Here is a 19,452-nt window from a genome sequence, read left to right on the forward strand (position 1 = left end):
CCTCAGTGTGCCGGGACCCCCCATTCCCTCACTCTGCCAGGACCTCCCACCCCAGAGGCTGTGTGAGCTCTGGCGGCTGCCAGAGAGTGCGCGGGCCGGATGTGTTCAGAACCAGCTTTATTCCCAGCACGGCCGCCATCCCCACATCTGCCAGTGGGACAGCCCCTCCCCAGCACCAGAGCAGCCTCGGGCGCTGCCCACCCCTGCCCTGCAAAGCCCAGTCCCCAGCTGCAAGCCCCAGCCCCTGTCCAGGCCTTCCTGGGAGCCCCTGGGCCTCCGGCCAGGCTGGCCACTGGGCCTGTCCCTCGAAGGTCTGTCTCTCATAGTCCGGCCACACTGCCTTCTCCTCAGGGTGCCCTACGGGCCCAGGAAGTCCTCCTTCCGATAGCCCTTCTGCAAGACAGAGACCGGAGTCAGGGGCAGCTTGGTGGCCAGCCGGCTCCCTGAACCCAGTCCGCTGGAAGGACTTGCTCCTCCCTGGCCCTGCCCTAGGTGCAGGCTCCTCCCCACCCCATCCCCATGCAGGCTCCGCCCCCACCCCATCCCCCATAAGGCTCCGCCCCCGCCCCATCCCCCATGCCCACTTACCGCCCTGAAGTCCCGGTGGAGCTTGTTGTACTGCCACAGATTGGCCAGGAGGCTGGAGGCCGCCCGTGAGGACTTCTCACTGTCAGGACTGGGGGGACAGGGCAAGGGTCAGGCTCAGGGCTGTGGGGGAGGACTGGGCTGTGGGGGCTGTGGGGTAGGACTGGGCTGTGGGGGAGGACTGGGCTGTGGGGGAGGACTGGGGCTGTGGGGGAGGACTGAGGGCTGTGGGGGAGGACTGAGGCTGTGAGGGAGGACTGGAGCTGTGGGGAGGACTGAGGCTGTGAGGGGAGGACTGAGGGCTGTGGGAGGACTGAGGCTGTGAGGGAGGACTGAGGGCTGTGGGGGAGGACTGAGGGCTGTGGGGGAGGACGGGGCTGTGAGGGAGGACGGGGCTGTGAGGGAGGACGGGGCTGTGAGGGGAGGACTGAGGCTGTGAGGGAGGACTGGGGCTGTGAGGGGAGGACTGAGGGCTGTGGGGAAGGACTGGGCTGTGGGGGCTGTGGGGTAGGACTGGGCTGTGGGGGAGGACTGGGGCTGTGGGGGAGGACTGAGGGCTGTGGGGGAGGACTGGGCTGTGGGGGAGGACTGAGGGCTGTGGGGAGGACTGAGGGCTGTGGGGGAGGACTGAGGGCTGTGGGAGGACTGAGGTCTGTCGCGGCTGTGGGGGAGGATTGAGGGCTGTGGGGAGGACTGAGGGCTGTGGGGGAGGACTGAGGGCTGTCACGGCTGTGGGGGAGGATTGAGGGCTGTGGGGAGGACTGAGGTCTGTCGCGGCTGTGGGGGAGGACTGAGGGCTGTGGGGAGGACTGAGGGCTGTCATGGCTGTGGGGAGGACTGAGGGCTGTGAGGAGGACTGAGGGCTGTGGGGGAGGACTGAGGGCTGTCACGGCTGTAGGGAGGACTGAGGGCTGTGGGGAGGACTGAGGGCTGTGGGAGGACTGGGGCCGCCCTCACCTGTCCCGCTTCTTCTTGATGAAGACCAGCTTCCGCAGCCCGTCGAAGTAGAGCAGATCGCGGGCTGCGATGGGGCTGGCCACCACCAGGTTGTTGAGGACGGCTATGATGTTGACCAGCACCTCTGCGGGCGGCGCCTTCTCGCCCACGCTGCCCGGCAGCTTCTCTATGAGGTGACTGACCACCTTGGTGGCTGCAAGAGGCACGGTGACTTAGTTCTGCTCTGGCCGCCTCCCGAAGCAGCTGCCCCTGTCCCTTCAGAGCCCGGGAGGGGCCTTCCGTCCCCTGTGTGGCGCACCTGCCTCGGGCAGAGCTGGGTGCCAGCACCTAGTCCGCACCCCTCACCGCCCCCCCACTCACACATCTCGTCTTTGTTCCTGGCGTTCCGGGACAGGTTCCGGATGAGGCCGGTTAGAGAGCGCAGCTGGTGGTGGTCAGCGGTGCGCACGCGGTCCAGCAGCGGGTTCAGGATGCGCTCTTGCTCCAGGGCCAGGCGGCTCAGCACGCCCGCCCACTGTGGGGAGAGCGCTGTGAGGGGGCGAGCCGGCCCCCGGGCCCTGCCGCCCACCCCCCCGGGGCCGACCCCTGGCTCTGCCGCCCAGCCCCGGAAGCCCCCAGCGCCCGCGCAGCCCACGCGCGCTCACCCTGCGGTCGCCCGCCGTGATGTTCTGCAGGGCGCCGGCCGCAGCCTCCGTGGTGTGCCGGTTCAGCTCGCAGCGCTGCAGCAGCCGGTTGTACAGCCCCACGACCTGCGGGCTCCACAGCCACTCCAGGCCCTTGGGGTCCTTGGACACCTCGGCAAAGGTCAGCGCGTCCGCCGTGAGCGGCATCTGGCGGGATGCGTAGGGGCGCACAGGGTCAGCACGGCCGAGCAGGACCGGGCAGGGTCGCCTGCCCCACCTCCGCGCCCCGGCGGTGCCCACCTCTCGCAGCCTCCGGCTCTGTGGCGTGAAGCAGCCCACGGCCTCGCCGGACGGGGTCCCGGCTGCGTCCCTGCGGCCACGGCCCTCCAGCCGCTGCAGCGCCGACGGCGGCATCTCATCGTACAGGCGGTAGGACAGGTTGCGCAGCACGCACACGGCGTTCTCCACGCTCTGCGGGGGAACGGGGGTCAGCGAGCGCCGTGCCCCGGGGCCCCCTCTGCACCGGCGGCCCTCACCTTGTCCTCGCACTTGCCCACGTCCAGCGCGTGGTTGATGTAGGTGACCAGTGCGTCCACCAAGCCGTGGCACTCACGCATCTTCTGGCGCGTGGCCTGGGACGCCGAGCTGAGGTTCCTGGGGGCAGAGGCCCGTGAGACCCCCGCCACCAGGGCCTGAGGCCCTGGGGCACCCTCCCAGCTCCTGGCAAGTGGCTAAGTCCAGGCTGCAGCCTGGGGCCGCGCATCAATAATCAGGTCCCGGATTTCAAAAGCTTGTGCTGGTCCTGCCTTGGGGTTTGGAAGTGGGATCCTGGGGTTCCAAGGCCTGGGAGTGGGATCCTGGGGTCCCGAGGCCTGGGAGTGGGGTCCTGGGTCCCAAGGCCTGAGAGCAGGGTCCTGAGGCCCGGGAGCGGGGTCCTGAGGTCTGGGAGCAGGGTCCTGGGGTCTCCAAGGCCTGGGAGTGGGGTCCTGGGGTCTCCAAGGCCTGGGAGCGGGGTCCTGGGGTCTCCAAGGCCTGGGAGTGGGGTCCTGGGGTCTCCAAGGCCTGGGAGTGGGGTCCTGGGGTCTCCAAGGCCTGGGAGTGGGGTCCTGGGGTCCCGAGGCCTGGGAGCAGGGTCCTGGGGTCTCCACCCCTAGGAGTGAGGTCCTGGGGTCCTGAGGCCCAAGAGCGGGATGCTGAGGCCTGGGAGTGGGATCCTGGCGACCCGAGGCCTGGCCTCCAGTGCCTGCGCACCTGAGGAAGCCCGTGGCGTTGTAGAAGATCTCAGCCTCGGATGCGTTTTGCTGGATGAGTGGGGGGCCCCCGGCCCCCGACAAGGGGCTCAGCACCAGGTCCGTGAGCTGCTCCAGCGTGTCCCGGGCCAGGCGGTCCTTGAGGTGGTCGCTGGACGACAGGTTCCACAGGATCCCTGGACAGGCAGCACGCAGTCAGCACCCACCTACCCACCCACAGGGCTTCCAGGGGCCGGGCCAGTGGAGAGCACCGCGCAGGTCGGGCATGAGGCCTGAGGTGGAGAGGCGCCCTGGGGTCCCTGATGGCGGGACAGCGGGGGCGTGGCCAGGTGGTGGGCGGGGACAGAGGGCAGGGACAGTGACAGAGCTGGTGGGCGGAGCCTATGGGCGGGGCAGCTGGGGCGGAGTCAGCAGCTGGGGCCTCCACTGGCCTCGAACCTGTGACGTTCTTGCGCAGCTCATCGTCCTGCTCCCGCAGCGTACGCAGCAGCTCGAAGATGCCGTTCTCCTCCACCAGCGCCAGCTTGTTGTCGGCGTTGTCGTAGATGAGGTTCCGCATGGCGCCCGTGGCATGGCGCTGCACCTCCTGGTTGGCGTGGTTGAAGAGCTTCACAAGGCGTGGCACGGCCTGCAGGCTGCGGGCCTGTGGGCAGGGGAGGGCGTGGGCTGCAGCAGGTCCAGGCCGGGAGCGTGGGGTCTCCGGCCCCCCACTAGGCGGTGTGCCGCGCTTCACCCCGGAGTGCGCGCTCACCTGCCCCTCACTGCACCCCGGGGTGCGCGCTCACCTGCCCCCACTGCACCCCGGGGTGCGCGCTCAGCTGCCCCCACTGCACCCCGGGGTGCACGCTCACCTGCCCTCACTGCACCCCGGGGTGCGCGCTCACCTGCCCCCACTGCACCCCGGGGTGCGCGCTCACCTGCCCCCACTGCACCCCGGGGTGCACGCTCACCTGCCCTCACTGCACCCCGGGGTGCACGCTCACCTGCTTCTTGGCGGCTGCGTCGCTGTAGCACTTGTGCTGGATGTAGGCCGCTCCCAGCACCTGCAGGTTGGGGTCTGAGGCCATGAGGTACTTGACTGCGGAGGGGAGGTCGATGTCATCGAAGCTGCGGGGGCAGGGGCAGGGGTCAGGCTGGCCCAGGGGCGCGGCTCGGGCCGGCACGGACGCGCGGCTGCGGGCAGGCCCCGGGGCTCACCCGCTGCTGAGCCTCTGCAGGGAGCGGTGGCCCAGGTAGCTGTCCAGTCCGCGCACGTCCGGCAGGTGCCCAGAATCGGCCAGGCTCAGGCTGAGGCTGCGAACGGAAGGTGCGCGCGCGACGGGGTCCAGCACGGGACCCCCGGCCATCCCCCGGCTGCGGTGGCTGCTCTGGAACCGCTGCAGGGTCCGCATGGCCGGGGCCCGGATGGTGCGGCTGGGGGCGCCCTCCAGGGCCTCGGGCCAGTCCAGCCCCGCAGCGCGGCCTGGGCCAGCGCTGGCCTGGCGCTCGTAGGCGAAGGCCCTGTAGGAGGCGGTGGCCGCAGGCTCCAGCTGCTCGGACACCACGCTGTAGCGGTCGTCCAGGCCCCCAGAGCCCAGCCGCAGCGAGCGCAGGGAGAGCGTGTCGTAGTCGGCCCGGCCCCCTGTGCCCCCGCGCTCGTGGAAGGACACGGGGCGCGCAGGCATGGCGTGGCCGGGCGGGGCGGGTGCAAAGGCGCTGCCCCCGTTGTGGGCCGAGCTCAGCCGGCGGCTGCAGCTCAGGTCCACAGCCGAGCGGGAAGACCAGGTGGCCGGGCCGTAGGCTGGCTTGGCGAGCGGCCGGAAAGTCTGTGGATAGAGACAGGGCAGCGAGGGGTCACAGGGGTCCCCAGACGCTCTGCCCTGCCTGCGCCCCCTCCAAGCAGCCGTCACTCACCGAGGTCTTGTCCCCGCTCAGGCCCTGGGAGCGGGAGCTGAAGCCAGACTGGAGGGTGTGGAACTGACCCCTGGACGGGCCTGCCAGGAAGCACAGGGATGGCTCAGCCTGGCCACACAACTGCACGCTGCCCACTGCCTCCCCTCTTATGCCCCCCGGCTTGCTCCTGTCCCCCACCCCACGACCTCCTCTCCCCAGTGAGCCCTAGCTCCCAGGACTAGCTCTGCTGACCCAGCCAGCCCCCTCCCTCTGAGAGCCCGCCAGGCCTGCAGAGCCACACTGTTGCTGAGCTGCTCCTGGGTCCAGACCCTGTCAGCACCTGGTCGCAGGGCAGTGTGGCTGCCTGGACCAGCCTGCTCCGTGGGCACCAAGTGCCCGAGGCAGGGACCACACCCGGCCCATCCAGCCACGCACAGACTGGCGCCTGACTGCTCGGTGAGTGGACAGACAGGTGTGTGGGTGGACGGATGAGTGGATGGGTGAGGGAGTGGGTGCTAGAGAAGTTGGCATGGAGGGAGTGGATGCCAGGGTCCCTGGCATCCCCCAGCAGGGGAACGGTCTCCCTTGTGCAACTAGCCTGGGTCCCAGGGGCCACGGGGGTCCAGACAGTTGGCCAGGAGTGGGGAGTCCCCCACCTGTACACACCCCAGACCCACCCCGGTTAATGAGGCTTTTGGACAGACTATTAACCCTTTGACTGCGAGCTGGTGGCCTAGGGGCCTGACCCCCACCCCCAAATTATAATCCTCCTCCCCCTAATTGGCAGGGTAGCCAAGTGGTAATTAACCCCCTCTCCCACCCCATGACCCCTGGGACTGACTCGCTGCCAGCTAGGCCGAGGCCCGGGGAGGGGCCACCCCCTCACTGGCTGACCCTTCACTCAGCCAGGGCTGGAGGTAACTTGGGAAGGAGCCAGGAGAACTGGTCCAGATCTATGTCCGTGTGACCCTAATTCCTGTCACCTACATGAGCCCCACATGCACACACACAGCAAGCAGTGGCCAGGACTCCTGCCAGCTGGCCCCCAGGGACACCCCCGCCCAGCGTTCCCACGGGCAGCCTGGGCTGCCTGGGCTTCCACAGGGGCCCCAGTCCACCCCTCCTCTCTGGTCTCTGCTCTCAGGCAGGGGGGCTCAGGTTCAGGCTCAGGCTAGGAATGGGCGCTGCCTCCAGCTCCCAGGTTCCGGGTTTGCCAACCCACTCCCTGTCCGTGGCCTCAGCCTGACCTCCATGTGCTGGTCCCACACTGCGTCCCCCTCACTGTGGCCCAGGGGCGTGTAGGGAAGAGCAGAGGGGTCCCTGCAGGGGTCCCCAGGGAGGTGGCTCGCCCCGCCCTGGGCCGCTCCCCTGGCTGCGCTGGTGGTGACTCAGAGCAGGTGAGACAGGGCCGGACCAGGGCCCAGCGGCCTCTGCCCCCGCCGCGCCCGGCACACCGCCCCCCGCCTGCCGGGCTCACCTCGAGCTGCCTCGGCTGCACCCTCCGTCTCGGCCGCCCCGTTGTGCCGTGGCTGCTGGCCCAGCTGCAGCAGGCGGGCACGGACCTGCTCCTGGACGCGGGCCGCCCGCAGCCGCTGGGCCTCGGGCCCCTCAGCACTCCGGCGGTCCAGCTGCAGGTCGGAGGGCAGCGCCAGGGAGCACACGCCGGCCTCGGGCTGCAGGGCCGACAGCAGGAAGTTACCGTCCTGCATGGCGCCGCGCTGGCCTCAGGATCTGCCTGGCCCGGGCCTCGCCGGGCCGCCTGGGCCGCCGGCACTGTCTTCACCGTCCTGTCCCCAGAGTCCCCTCCCCGCGGGCGCGCCCAGAGCCGGCCCGGCCAGCCCAGCTCGCGAGGGGCGGGGACACCTGGCCAGGTGGGAGGGAGGGGCCGGCTCTGGGTTAAGGTGGAATTTGGCGGAAGAACGGGCCCTGCCTCCTTCCCTCCCACCCCCGGGCAGGGGTCTGGGTCCTTCCGTCTCAGGCCTGGCAGGGCCCTAGCGAGGTTGTTGGAGAAGTGAGGGGCTGGTTGGAGCCTGGTGAGGACTGCGGAGTCCCTGATGGGCAGGGCATCCAGGGCTGCAGGATCAGTGGGAAGTCCAGGACTTGCCTGAGGCCCTGGCCTTGGTTCTTGGAGCTGAGAGACCCCCTGACCTGGCCGGTCCTGCAGGGGGCCCCTTGGCCCCCTCGTTGGCTGGTGCCCCAGGGTCTGGGCTGGGAGCCCCATTACCAGCCATGAGTCAGGCCCAGGCGGGGCTGCCCCAGGGGATTGACTCAGAGGGGCCTGGGCTCCTGTCAGCGCCTGCCAGGCTGGGGGAAGGGGGACAGACAGAAGCCGGGGGTTCAAGGAGGAGCCAGAAGTCTGGGGTCCCATGGTCTGAGGGTCTGAGGAGTGGGGGACAGCCCCCAGGTTGGGGGAACAGGAGGAGCTGTCGCCACAGCTGCACCCTCTGCTCTCCCTTGCCCAGGCTGGAGGGTGGGGTGCCCTGTGGAGGGTGGGGCTAAGGGCAGCGCCCTAGGGGGTCCAGGTGAGGAGGTGGGGGTCAGGGGGGCTGGGGAAACCTACCCCGCTGTTGGTCTGGACCCCACAGGCCCCTGCTGCTGGCCGCGGCGTTCTGGGCTCCATTCCGGCCCTGCTAGAGCAGGCACAGTGGGGCTGGAAGGGCGGAGTGCGACGCCGCACGCCCAGCTCATCCAACCGGTTGCTTCCCTGGGAGCCAAGCTCCGTGTGGAAAACCCTGGGAGACAAGTCTGTGCGGAGCTCAGCGCCCAGGGCGCGCCTGCAGCAAGCTCCCCCCCCCCCATGCCCGCACCCAGGCTGGCCCTGCACCGCGCCCTGCATCCCACACTCCCAGTCCCCAAACTCATACCCCCAGCACCCAACTCAGTCCTTTGTCCACTCAGCTACACACCCAGGCCAGCTCTGCGCCCTGTCCTGCACCCCTGCACTGTGCCCCTACACCCTACTTCTCTGTGCTTGGCACTCCCTCAGGAATCTGGAGCCTGCTGGGCTCCTGGGGGTCTCCAGGTGGGTGTCACCCTCACCATGGGTGGGAGGGGGGTATGGGACAGACCTTGGTCAGGATAGGGCTGCGAGGACTAGGGCTTGGGTGTGAGGGCTGGGGTGATGGGACCTGGGCTGGGGTGAGGGGACCAGGACTGGGGTATGATGACCAAGACTAGGGTGATAGGACCTGGGCTGCGGTGATGGGACCACAGCTGGGATGTGAGGACCAGGGCTGGGGTGAGGGGACCAGGGCTGGGATGTGAGGACCAGGGCTGGGGTGAGGGGACCAGGGCTGGGATGTGAGGGGACCAGGGCTGAGGTAGACTTGCCCAGCCTAGACCCCTGAGGTACTTCCTGTCTACTTCCCTGCACAGGCTCCAACTAGCATTGGCCTGATACTTGGGCTTTAGCATATCCCCAGTGGGCCGGCCCAGCCTGCAGTGGGCTCCCTGCCTCTAGTTGGTTCTCTTTAGCCAGGCTCTCAGCTGATGGAGGGTACCTGAGGCAGCTCCACATCTTAGCTGACCACAAGTCAGCGGCCAATTGGCCATTCTTCTTTGTTTCCTAAAGATTTATTTGAAAGGCAGAGGGACAGACACAGTGAGAGTGAGCCCCTGTTTCTCGCCACAGCTGGGACTGGGCCAGGCTAAGCTGGGCATCGGGGCTCCCAGGTCTCTCTCAGGGGTGCGGGGCCCAGCTCTGGACCTGGGAGGCCGGGTGGGAGGCAGGGTGTTGGTGTTGCCATGGCAGTGTGTTCACAGGGCCAGCACAGCACAACAGAACTGGTTTGGTTCTGTTTCGGTTTTGAAGGTTGGTTTATTTAGGAGACTGGCTATTGCAGTCTGCGGAGCACAGTGGGGTGGACAACTTCTCCCTGCCTGTCTGTCACTGCCCTGGGGTACAGCCTCTACTCTCCCTCAGCACTCCCAACCCCCAGCTCCTGCAGTGTGAGCAGGCAGGCCCTGCCTTGGCCAAGCCCTGGCCACCCCGGGCCCCTTCCTGCAAAGGGCCTTCTCCTGGGGGCTGCGAGGCCTATGCTTTGCAGCAAAGCTGATCCGCTAAGATGGGATTCTGGAGGGGTGTGACTCGCGGTGCCAGATCCCACCCAGGAGAGCCTGTCTGAGCTGGGCCAGGCTGAAGCCAGGAGCTTTCTCCAGGTCTCCCCTGTGGGTACACTTGGCCATCATGTGCTGCCCCTTCCCCTCTGGCCATCATCGGGGGATGGATCAGAAGTGGGACAGCCAGAACACCCACAGGCCCCGTAGTCTGGGATGCAGGGTCTCTGTTGACTCTGGTGCCACTGCTCCTGGGAAATCATCCATTTGAGTGGACCGTGCCTGGGACTGAGCAGCCATGGGCCTCAGGACCAGCAGGGCATGCCAGAAGTGGGGTCTGCCCTCTGTGGCAGTCAGGTGCCCCCACCCCTCATGGCTTCAAGAAGATGGGGTCCACTGCAGAAGGCATGTGGCATGAGGGCTCATGGGAGGCCCTTGTGGTCATGTGTCCAGGGCTCAGGTTGGTCCTATCTTGGTGCCCTGGTCAGGCCTGGCCTCTGTCCTACCTTGTGGTTTGGCCCATATGCCATCCCTCCTCACCCCTCCTGGCGACTGTGTCTATGGAAGCACCTCCTCTGGCCCCACCTGAGGTCCCAAGTGGTCGGTTTTGGGGGGTCCAGGTGTGGCCTCTGTACTGCCTGGAGAGAGGAGACAGACTGGAGCCCAGGAAGGAGCTGGGGCGGGGCAGGTCCCTCACAGGAGCCTGGACAGGTTGAAACTGTCGCCGTGGTCTAGGGAGACAAGACAAGTCCTGGGCCCTTGACCCTGACCACTTCCTGTCCGCTCCCTCCCCCAACAGTCAGCGAAGCCAGGAGCACAAATCCGAACTAAAAAAAATATTTCATTTCATTCTGAATAAAAACCAGAACAGACGGAAATCCTGAAAACAATGTCATCACTACGCAAAATTTCACAGAAATCGTCGCAGTGCGCAGGAGGCCAGCTCGGCGCTGGGGTGGCCAGACAGGCGCAGTGGTGGGGGGCTGCCGGGCCGGGGTGCGTCGTCAGGGTCCCCCAGGACGGGCGCCCCACATGCCACGCTTGGAGTGGTAGTGGTGGTAGAAGTGCCGCAGCCTCAGCCGCTCCACCTCCAGCCCCGCCTGCAGGACCCTGGGGAGGGCGATGTGGGTCAGGGTCGGGTGCAAGGGGGAGCTGCCAGTGGAGGTGGGCCGGAGGGGCTCGCAGGAGTGGAAGAGGCTGGAGGTCAGCCTTGGGGTAGGACGGGGCTCCTGGTGCTGGGGTGGGGACGGGAGGGGTATTCTGGCGGGTCTCCTGGGCCCTAGACAGGCACCTGTCCAGCAGCTCCCAGTCCTCGCCGCCCCACTGGTCGCGGAATTCCTCTGTGTTCATGCCACCCACGCGGTCGAAGTCGGACTTGTAGATCCCGAAGAGGCCGAATCCGTTCACCTCCCAGTAACCTGGGGCGGGGACAACCTTTAGGGGGAAGGAAGCCACCTGGGGTTACAGCCACCCGACGGGGCTGGTGGGGGCATGTTACCGCGGGGGTTCCCTGGAGAGCTCCCGCAGCCCAGGCGCATGACCACGGGGGCGAAGGCCAGCTTGCCCTCCACGCAGTGCTTGCGGATGCTGTCTAGGATGCTCGGTGGGAAGTGGATGTGCAGGTCGCAGAGGAAGACGATGCTGCGGGGATCCTGTGGAGTGGATGGTGTGAGCTGCGCGCCGGGCACCCGCCCGGGCTCCCTGCCCCTGCATGGCCCACAGCCTGACCTCCACAGCGTCTACTCCAGCCTGCAGCCCAGCCGAGCGCTCGAAGTTCCCCGTGCGTCTCAGATACTGGTACCTGAATAGGGGGAGGGGAGGCATCGCCGGAGCCGATCTGGGGGCCACACGTGGGCTGGGGCGCCCGCGCAGGGCCCTTACCGGGGCAGTCGTGCCATGCGCAGGGCCTTCTCCACGTCCATGTCGTCGCTCTCGAAGTCCACCAAGACCACGCTGAAGTGCGAGTCCCCAGTGCGCGCCTGCAGGGCGGCCATGTCCGCCAGGAACTGTGCCACCCAGCGCGCCTGGTTCTTCACTGCAGGATGAGGCGGGGGGGGGGGGGGGGTGCTCAGCCAGCCCTGCGTGCTCCCACGCACCCTCGGCTGGCCTCCAGGTGCCCTGACCCCCAGGTCCCGCCCCGCACCTGGCACGATGAAGTGAACCGTCACGTCCTGGCGCCAGGACAGGCGCAGTGGCCGGCACAGCTCAGGGCGCCCGTCCGGGCGTGCCGAGGCAGCGGCGGGTGGCGCGGGGCTCTGTGTCTCCGCGCCGTCGTTGGCATCGGCGCTACGGGCCCCGGGCAGACGCAGGAAAACGTACTCCGACAGGCGCAGGCGGCCACCGCCACGCTCCTGTAGCTCCAGCTCCAGCAAGAAGCGGCTCCCGCGAGCCGAGTCCCGGCGTTTCTCCACGTTCACGATGCGCAGCAGTGCGAAGCGCCTGCAAGGCGGCACAGATGGGGTCAGCCCTGGAGGCCTGCATGGGGTCAGCCCTGGAGGCCTGCATCTTGCCCATCTTGCCTGCTTTCCCTCCATTCCGAGCCTCCTATCCCCAGAGCAGACCCCGCTCCGGTCTGCCTCTCAGAGGAGCCTCTCTGCACTTCTCTGGAAACACCAAGACAGAACTTCTGTGGGACTCAGGCACCCAGTCCTGCACGCCCCACACATCAAGGGCTCCTGCTCCCCCATTTGCAATTGGAGCCGTGACCCCTGGCTGGGCAGGTCGCTCGAGGCCAGGACCCCTGATCAGGGCTCAGAAGTAAGGGTAGACCATGCTGCCCCCCAGCTCCAGGGTCCCGGCCATTGGCTCCCTGCTCTGAACTGGGCCCACTGGGTCCCTCCCATAGCACACACTGGAGTATGTGGCCATGGGGCAGCCCCTGACTATGCCGCCTTCCCCGGGGAAGCCACCCCAACAAACCTGCATGGGCTCCTGGGCCTAGTCCTGCCTGAGAAAATGGCTGGGATCCCTCCTGGGGCCATGCCCATGGCCACGAGACGACATCCCTAACCTGGGCCAGGGTCCTCAGGTCTCACCCCCGTACCCGCCATGGCGCCCGTTGAGCCGCTCCATGTACTGTGCCACCACGTCCACGGCCTCGGCCTCAGCCAGCTGTAGGTTCCCAGACACATTGCAGCGCAGGTCGTTCCAGTCGGAGCGCAGCAGCTCGAAGTCCACGGTGCCCACGCTGAACGTGCGCTGCCAATCAATGGCCGCCTCACGCCAGCGCCCCGGGGCCCGGCCCATGGCCGCCTCCGCGCTGTCGCCAAGCGCTGCCTCCTCTCCATCATCCTCCTCCTCGCCCTCCCTCAGCCGGGTCGCCTGGGATAGGCTCAGGAAGGAGGTGACGGGCCGCGTCTCTGAAGACCAGTTGGAGGCTACTGGTGTTGGGGGCCCTGGCGAGCTGGCCTGGCCCTCCCAGGCCCCTGCGGTGGGTTCTGCGTGGGTCTGGGGAGCACCAGTCCTGCGGCCACGGGGATGGGGCGCGTGTGGGGGTGGCCGCAGCCGCACTCTGGGTAGAGGCCTGGGGCGCAGGAAGACACCTGGAAAAGGCGGCCAGGGCGGGCCACGCAGTGCAGATGCCCCAGGGCTCCTGTGACGGCCCAGCCGCACCCGGGTCACGTACACCCGTGGGGGCGGAGGCGGGCGCTGGCGCTCGGTGTTGCGGGGCGGCGGGGCGCGGCCCAGGAAGAGGGGTAGGGGGCGTGCAGCCCCTGCGGCCCAGCTCAGGGCGCGGGAGCGCCGGGGCGTCAGCTCATCCGGGGCGCTGGGGGGCGTCGGGGAGGCAAAGCTGCCGGCCACCTCTGTGGGCTCTGCGCCGTCCAGCAGGTCCCCCTCGCCTTCATCTTCCAGGAGGTCTGCAGGGAGCGCGGGCTCAGCAGGCACGCCGGGGGCTGGCTAGCGCAGGGCCGGCCCGGGGTGGAACTCACCCTCCGGGTTGAGAAAGAGAAAAGCCCGGCGCTGCACCTCCTCCTCCTCGCCCTCCTCCTTGTCCATCTTCATGTATTTGTAGAACCCGAACCTGGGCGAGTGTGGGGCCTCAGACACCTGCCGCGGAGGCCCCGCCCTGCCCCAGTGGGAACCCCCACACCTTTCCAGGTAGAGTGGCGACTCGCGGTAGAAACACTTGTTCTCTGTCTCCATGTGGGTGAGGCGCGTGTGGTCGTTGGGGTACACGAAGGACAAGTACACCTGTGGGGGCAGAGTTAGGGCGCAAGAGCCGCAGGCACCTGGGGGGCGCAGGGTGAGGATGTGGCATCCGCCGACACTTACAAACTGCAGGCCCTGGTATCTGGCGATGGGGAAGTCCTTGACAACGTAGGTGGGGGCGTAGGCGCAGGGTTCCAGCACATTCTCCACACTGGCGGGCTCCACGCGTGGGGCTGAAGAAGAGGCTGTCATGGGCGGCTCCACGGCCCCTCACCCAGCGCACCCTCCCGCCCGGCCCACGCCTCACTGAGGAAAAAGGTGTCCCTGGGGTCCGGCCGCAGCATGTCGGCGCTCGGCTCCTCCGGCGGTGCGCGCCCCCCAACGTGGCTGGCTGGAGACTGAGGCACGTGGGCCACATAGTCCATCTTCAGCGCGGACTCGTCTGCGGGCGCAGGGGTGTGTGAGCCCCAGCATGGCCTACCTTCACACAGGTGAGCCCACCGCTCGCCCCCAGCTCAGCCCGCACCTGTGTACAGGGAGATGTGGGCGGAGCCGATGACCTCAAACTTCAGGCCAGGCAGGAAGGCGCGCCACTGGGGTGAAAGGCGAGTAAGGCAGTGCTGGCTGAGTCGGTCCACACCCCTCCAGACACACGCCCACGGCTCCTCCCTGATCATCTGGAGCCCAAACCCACAGCCCCTGGAGGTCCATTTCCCACACACTGTCCTCTGCATGTCCTGTGCTGGCTGCACCCGTGGGCATGTATACCCCAGCACAGGCTCCCACAGGCCCCACTCACGCCCACTTCCACGTGGTCCGAGCCACGGTCGTCCTGCTTGTGCAGCAGCTCGAAGTAATACCTCCGGGAAGCCATGAGCCTGGGGGCCAGAGGAGCCGCTATGGGGCTGCAGTGTGCGGCCATGGCCACCCCCACGCATGTCCCCTGGCCAGAGCATGTTCTCACACACGTCATCCCCCACGCATGTCACTCACCGCCTTGGCTTTGACACCTGCGAGCTGAACTTGGTGAATTCTCCAGGAGCCGTCCACTCAGAGCCAGTCTGGGGGAGACAGCAGGGCTGTGGGGGCAGCAGGCCTCTGCAGACCCCATTTCCAAGGGGTCAGGCAGAGATCCAGGGTGGGTAAGGGCAGGGCAGAGTACCTTGCCCACAAAGGCCACCAGCCGGGCAGCCGCTGGGCTCTCGTCCACGCTCAACCAGAACTCTGAGTTGTCGTCCGAGGCCACAGAAAACTGGACATCACCTAGTCCAAGGACAAGGGTTCAGGGGGGCTGATGCATTGACACTCCCACCCTGCACCCCCCACACACACCATCTCTCGCTGGGTGGAGGAAGCCGAAGATCCGAAGGCCATAGTTCTTCCACTTGGGGGACACGGCAAGCTTCTTCACTGTGGTGCGAATCTGGGGGGCAATGGCTGTCAGGTCAGGCCTGCCACCACACTGGCGCCCATGTCAGGCCCACCTCCTGCCTCGCCCACCCATGTCAGACCCACTGCTGTCCTTCCCACCCCAGCAGGCCCACCTCCCGCCTCACCCATATACATCAGGCCCACTACTGCCCTTATCACCCCCAGTAGGCCCAGCTCCAGACCTGTTCACACAATCAGGCCAGCACTTGCCCACAACTCATATCAGGCTCAGTGCTTGCCTTGCCAACCAAGGCCAGGCCCTTGCCCACTGTGTCCCACCCACACAGTTCAGGCCCATCCCATCGGGCCCAGTGCCGGCCTGCCTGCAGTACTCACATGGGGAAACAGTGGGAAGTGTAGGTTCCTTCGCAGGTGGCCCACTGCACCTCCACACCAGTCCTCAAACACATGCAGGTTCACCTGCCCTTTGTACTGCGGACACAGAGGGCTCACCGTTGGCTTAGCCCCACACCCTGTCCCTGCCCTGGGCCTCGCCAAGCAGACCAGGGCTCACCTCCTCCCGCCATGGGGGCACCTGGTGAGTGAGGTTCACGGGGAGTGACCTCCTAGCACCCCCAGGAAACAGAGCATCCGGGTTGTGACCATCCAGCTATGGAGATAAAGGAAGGCAGAATCAGAGTTGAAAGGGCAAAAAGAAGTCACACAGCCACACACAGCACACAGATGTACACTCAAACACACACAGGTGCACACTCAGATACACACAGGTGTACACTCAGATAACACACACAGGTGTACACTCAGATACACACACAGGTGTACACTCAGATACACACACACGTGTACACTCACTACACACACAGGTATACACTCAGATACACACACGTGTACACTCAGATACACACACGTGTACACTCAGATAACACACACACGTGTACACTCAGATACACACAGGTGTACACTCAGATAACACACACAGGTGTACACTCAGATACACACAGGTGTACACTCAGATACACACACAGGTGCACACTCAGATACACACACAAGTATAAACTCAGATACACACGCAAGTATAAACTCAGATACACACACAGGTGCACACTCAGATACACACACAGGTATACACTCAGATACACACACAAGTATAAACTCAGATACACACACGTGTACACTCAGATACACACACAGGTGTACACTCAGATACACACGCAAGTATAAACTCAGATACACACGCAAGTATAAACTCAGATACACACACAGGTATACACTCAGATACACACACAAGTATAAACTCAGATACACACAGGTGTACACTCAGATACACACACAGGTGTACACTCAGATAACACACACAGGTGCACACTCAGATACACACACAGGTGTACACTCAGATACACACACGTGTACACTCAGATACACACAGGTGTACACTCAGATAACACACACAGGTGCACACTCAGATACACACACAGGTATACACTCAGATACACACACGTGTACACTCAGATACACACACGTGTACACTCAGATACACACAGGTGTACACTCAGATAACACACATAGGTGTACACTCAGATACACACACAGGTGTACACTCAGATACACACACAGGTGTACACTCAGATACACACACAGGTGTACACTCAGATACACACACAGGTGTACACTCAGATACACACACGTGTACACTCAGATACACACACAGGTGTACACTCAGATACACACACAGGTATACACTCAGATACACACACGTGTACACTCAGATACACACACGTGTACACTCAGATACACACACAGGTGCACACTCAGATACACACACAGGTGTACACTCAGATACACACACAGGTGTACACTCAGATACACACACGTGTACACTCAGATACACACACAGGTGCACACTCAGATACACACACAGGTGTACACTCAGATACACACACGTGTACACTCAGATACACACACGTGTACACTCAGATACACACAGGTGTACACTCAGATAACACACACAGGTGTACACTCAGATACACACACAGGTGTACACTCAGATACACACACAGGTATACACTCAGATACACACAGGTGTACACTCAGATACACACACGTGTACACTCAGATACACACACAGGTGCACACTCAGATACACACACAGGTGTACACTCAGATACACACACAGGTGTACACTCAGATACACACAGGTGTACACTCAGATACACACACGTGTACACTCAGATACACACACGTGTACACTCAGATACACACAGGTGTACACTCAGATACACACACGTGTACACTCAGATACACACACAGGTGCACACTCAGATACACACACAGGTGCACACTCAGATATACACACAGGTGCACATTCAGATACACGAGTACACTCAAACACACACACAGGTGCACATTCAGATACACACACGTGTACACTCAGATACACACACAGGTGCACACTTAGATACACACAGGTGTACACTCAGATACACACAGGTGTACACTCAGATACACACACAGGTGTACACTCAGATACACACACAGGTGTACACTCAGATACACACAGGTGTACACTCAGATACACACACAGGTGCACACTTAGATACATACAGGTGTACACTCAGATACATACAGGTGTACACTCAGATACACACACAGGTGCACACTCAGATACACACACAGGTGTACACTCAGATACACACACAGGTGTACACTCAGATACACACACAGGTGTACACTCAGATACACAGGGGTACACAGCACCCAATTGCTTTCAGTGAAGTCCCTCCATGTATGTCCATGTCACCGTAACACCCTGTGGCGTGCAGTCTTGCCCACCCCCATGTGTCCACCTAAAATGCACCCTTTGCACACCTGCCCAGCACACTCATGCCCCTGCACCTGTAGCCATGCAGCCCAGGCTGATGCTCCTCTAGGCTGAGCTGGATGCTGGGGCACACACAGGCCATTCCGTGTCTGCCCATGCACACAGCTCACACCGACTCCCTGGAGCACTGCACACCCCCAGCTCTGCTCACCCCCTGCTCCTCTTCCTGACTCTCACTGGACTCCTCCGTCTGCTGTGGGGACGGCACGGTCTGGACACTTCGCCCCTCAGTCACACCCACTGGCCGCTCACTCTCTGTGGGCAGTAGGGAAGTCCAAGGCTGGGGTCAGTGAGGGCCGGGGTCAGTTGAGGTCTGGGGTCAGCGGGGGCTTGGGGCTGGAGCCTGCTGGGGCTCAGGGTCTGCTGGGTCATTGGGGGCCGAGTCCCTTACCCCACAGGCTGTGTAGGGCGGGAAAGCTCCCTGGTGCCGTCCTGTGCCATGCCCAGCGTCCAGGCCTCCCTCCCACCCAGAAACAGGTGCAGATGCCTTCAGGCAGCCCCAAAGCTCTCTCCCGGTTTCCCTTCAGGGACCCCAGGGGAGGCTCTGGAGGATGGACCCCGAGTCCCTCCACTCGGCCCCTCCAGCCCCATCCACATCCTTCTGCTATGCAGATACCCTGCAGGCTGGAACCTGAACAGACAGATTGTGGGGGAACGAGAGCATGCTGCCCGTCCCGCGGCCAGGACCTGGGACAGCACCCACTCGTCCCCTCCCCCAGGGCCGAGGCGTCCTCAGGGAGGGGTGCTGGGCCCCCAGCCCGGGTCAGGCGAGCCCAGGCAGCCCGTGGGTGCCAGGGTGCTCCACTGGGAGGCCTCATCCCTGCACAGCGCAGACTCGGGAGGGACCCCGCAGGTGCCGGCTCTGCCCCATTGTCTGTCGCTTCCCACAGCTGTGCGGGTGGGTTTCCGGCGCCGCTCTCTGGAGCGCCCGCCCGCAGGGTCAATGGTCGCCATTCCCCAGGCCTGGCCGCGGGTTGTGTGCGTTCCGGGACCCGCCACCCCTGTCCAGGACCCACTCCAGGCAGCTCGGTGCGCCTCGGGGAGCTCCAACGCGAGGCTGGGGAGGGGGCGGGATCTCGCTCGGGGACCCCGTTGAACCCTGCACCCCCGGCCCCAGGCCCAGGCCTGCGCCCACCCGGGTCCCGGACGCTGCCCAGGGAGGGTCGCGCGCGTCACGGCTGACGTCACCCGGCCGGGCCCGGGGGCGCGCCCCTCCCCCCGCCGCCCTACCTCCCGGGAGTCCCGGGCGCCGGCGGGGCGCGCGGCCCGGGCGCGCCAGGCTCAGGTGCACGAAGGTGAGCCAGGCGGCGCCGGTCAGCAGCAGCAGCAGCAGCAGCAGCTTCGCCTGCTTGCGCACCTTCTTCACCGGGAAGCGCGGCATCGCGCGCCGCTCAGGGCTGCATGCCCGGCCCGCCGGGCCCGCGCTCAGCGCCCGCGGCCCCGCATGGCCCCAGGTCCGCCGCCCGCGGCCGCCATCGCCGGCTGCCCGGGGCCGCGGGCGGGACCGAGCGGCATCCGCGCGCGGGGCTGCCCGCCGACAAGCGCGGCGCGGCCGGCGTGCCCGAGCCAGTCCCGCCCGCGGCCCCGGGAGCCAATCGGCGGCGCAGGCGGGCGGCGCGCTCCGAGGCGCCGGCCCCACGCGCGCACCCACCTGGCTGCGCGGGGCCGCGAGGACCGGGCCCGGGCACCC

At 65.5% G+C, this 19,452-nt stretch overlaps 2 protein-coding genes across 2 annotated transcripts; both read right to left on the bottom strand.

Annotated features, from left to right (window-relative positions):
• Window positions 1–266: 266 nt before the first annotated feature.
• Window positions 267–7,090, bottom strand: PKP3 (plakophilin 3). The gene is made up of 13 exons (XM_040970933.1): window positions 6,765–7,090; window positions 5,309–5,388; window positions 4,613–5,220; window positions 4,399–4,522; window positions 3,854–4,058; window positions 3,417–3,591; window positions 2,702–2,819; window positions 2,466–2,636; window positions 2,187–2,372; window positions 1,903–2,056; window positions 1,543–1,735; window positions 589–676; window positions 267–393 (listed from the first exon to the last, which is right to left on the bottom strand). The coding sequence occupies exons 1-13, from the start codon at window positions 6,994–6,996 to the stop codon at window positions 358–360; spliced, it is 2,370 nt and encodes a 789-aa protein (XP_040826867.1). The 5' UTR covers window positions 6,997–7,090; the 3' UTR covers window positions 267–357.
• A 3,074-nt stretch (window positions 7,091–10,164) lies between these two features.
• Window positions 10,165–19,143, bottom strand: B4GALNT4 (beta-1,4-N-acetyl-galactosaminyltransferase 4). Its single transcript, XM_040970707.1, has 20 exons — window positions 18,993–19,143; window positions 17,914–18,017; window positions 15,438–15,533; window positions 15,260–15,355; window positions 14,825–14,915; window positions 14,655–14,755; window positions 14,486–14,553; window positions 14,292–14,370; window positions 14,019–14,085; window positions 13,800–13,934; window positions 13,616–13,725; window positions 13,434–13,534; window positions 13,273–13,364; window positions 12,387–13,200; window positions 11,487–11,782; window positions 11,225–11,378; window positions 11,072–11,144; window positions 10,842–10,995; window positions 10,635–10,761; window positions 10,165–10,453 (listed from the first exon to the last, which is right to left on the bottom strand). The coding sequence occupies exons 1-20, from the start codon at window positions 19,141–19,143 to the stop codon at window positions 10,348–10,350; spliced, it is 3,015 nt and encodes a 1,004-aa protein (XP_040826641.1). The 3' UTR covers window positions 10,165–10,347.
• Window positions 19,144–19,452: the final 309 nt, after the last annotated feature.

Source organism: Ochotona curzoniae, unplaced genomic scaffold, assembly GCF_017591425.1.
Source record: "Ochotona curzoniae isolate NIBS_2020 unplaced genomic scaffold, NIBS_Ocur_1.0 scaffold_4937, whole genome shotgun sequence".
Lineage (NCBI taxonomy): Eukaryota > Metazoa > Chordata > Mammalia > Lagomorpha > Ochotonidae > Ochotona > Ochotona curzoniae.

Bases quoted from the DNA above. Each gene is read 5' to 3' on its own strand.
- PKP3 (XM_040970933.1), bottom strand. From the start codon at position 6,996: ATGCAGGACGGTAACTTCCTGCTGTCGGCCCTGCAGCCCGAGGCCGGC. The intron at 4,523-4,612 runs GTGAGCCCCGGG...CTGCCCCCGCAG, and splicing joins CTGCAGAGGCTCAGCAGCGG to CTTCGATGACATCGACCTCC. The intron at 2,057-2,186 runs GTGAGCGCGCGT...CTCTCCCCACAG, and splicing joins TCACGGCGGGCGACCGCAGG to TGGGCGGGCGTGCTGAGCCG.
- B4GALNT4 (XM_040970707.1), bottom strand. From the start codon at position 19,143: ATGCCGCGCTTCCCGGTGAAGAAGGTGCGCAAGCAGGCGAAGCTGCTG. The intron at 14,554-14,654 runs GTACTCTGCCCT...TGTCTCCCCCAG, and splicing joins TGGTGGCCTTTGTGGGCAAG to ACTGGCTCTGAGTGGACGGC. The intron at 13,365-13,433 runs GTGTGGGGGTTC...ACACTCGCCCAG, and splicing joins TCGCCACTCTACCTGGAAAG to GTTCGGGTTCTACAAATACA.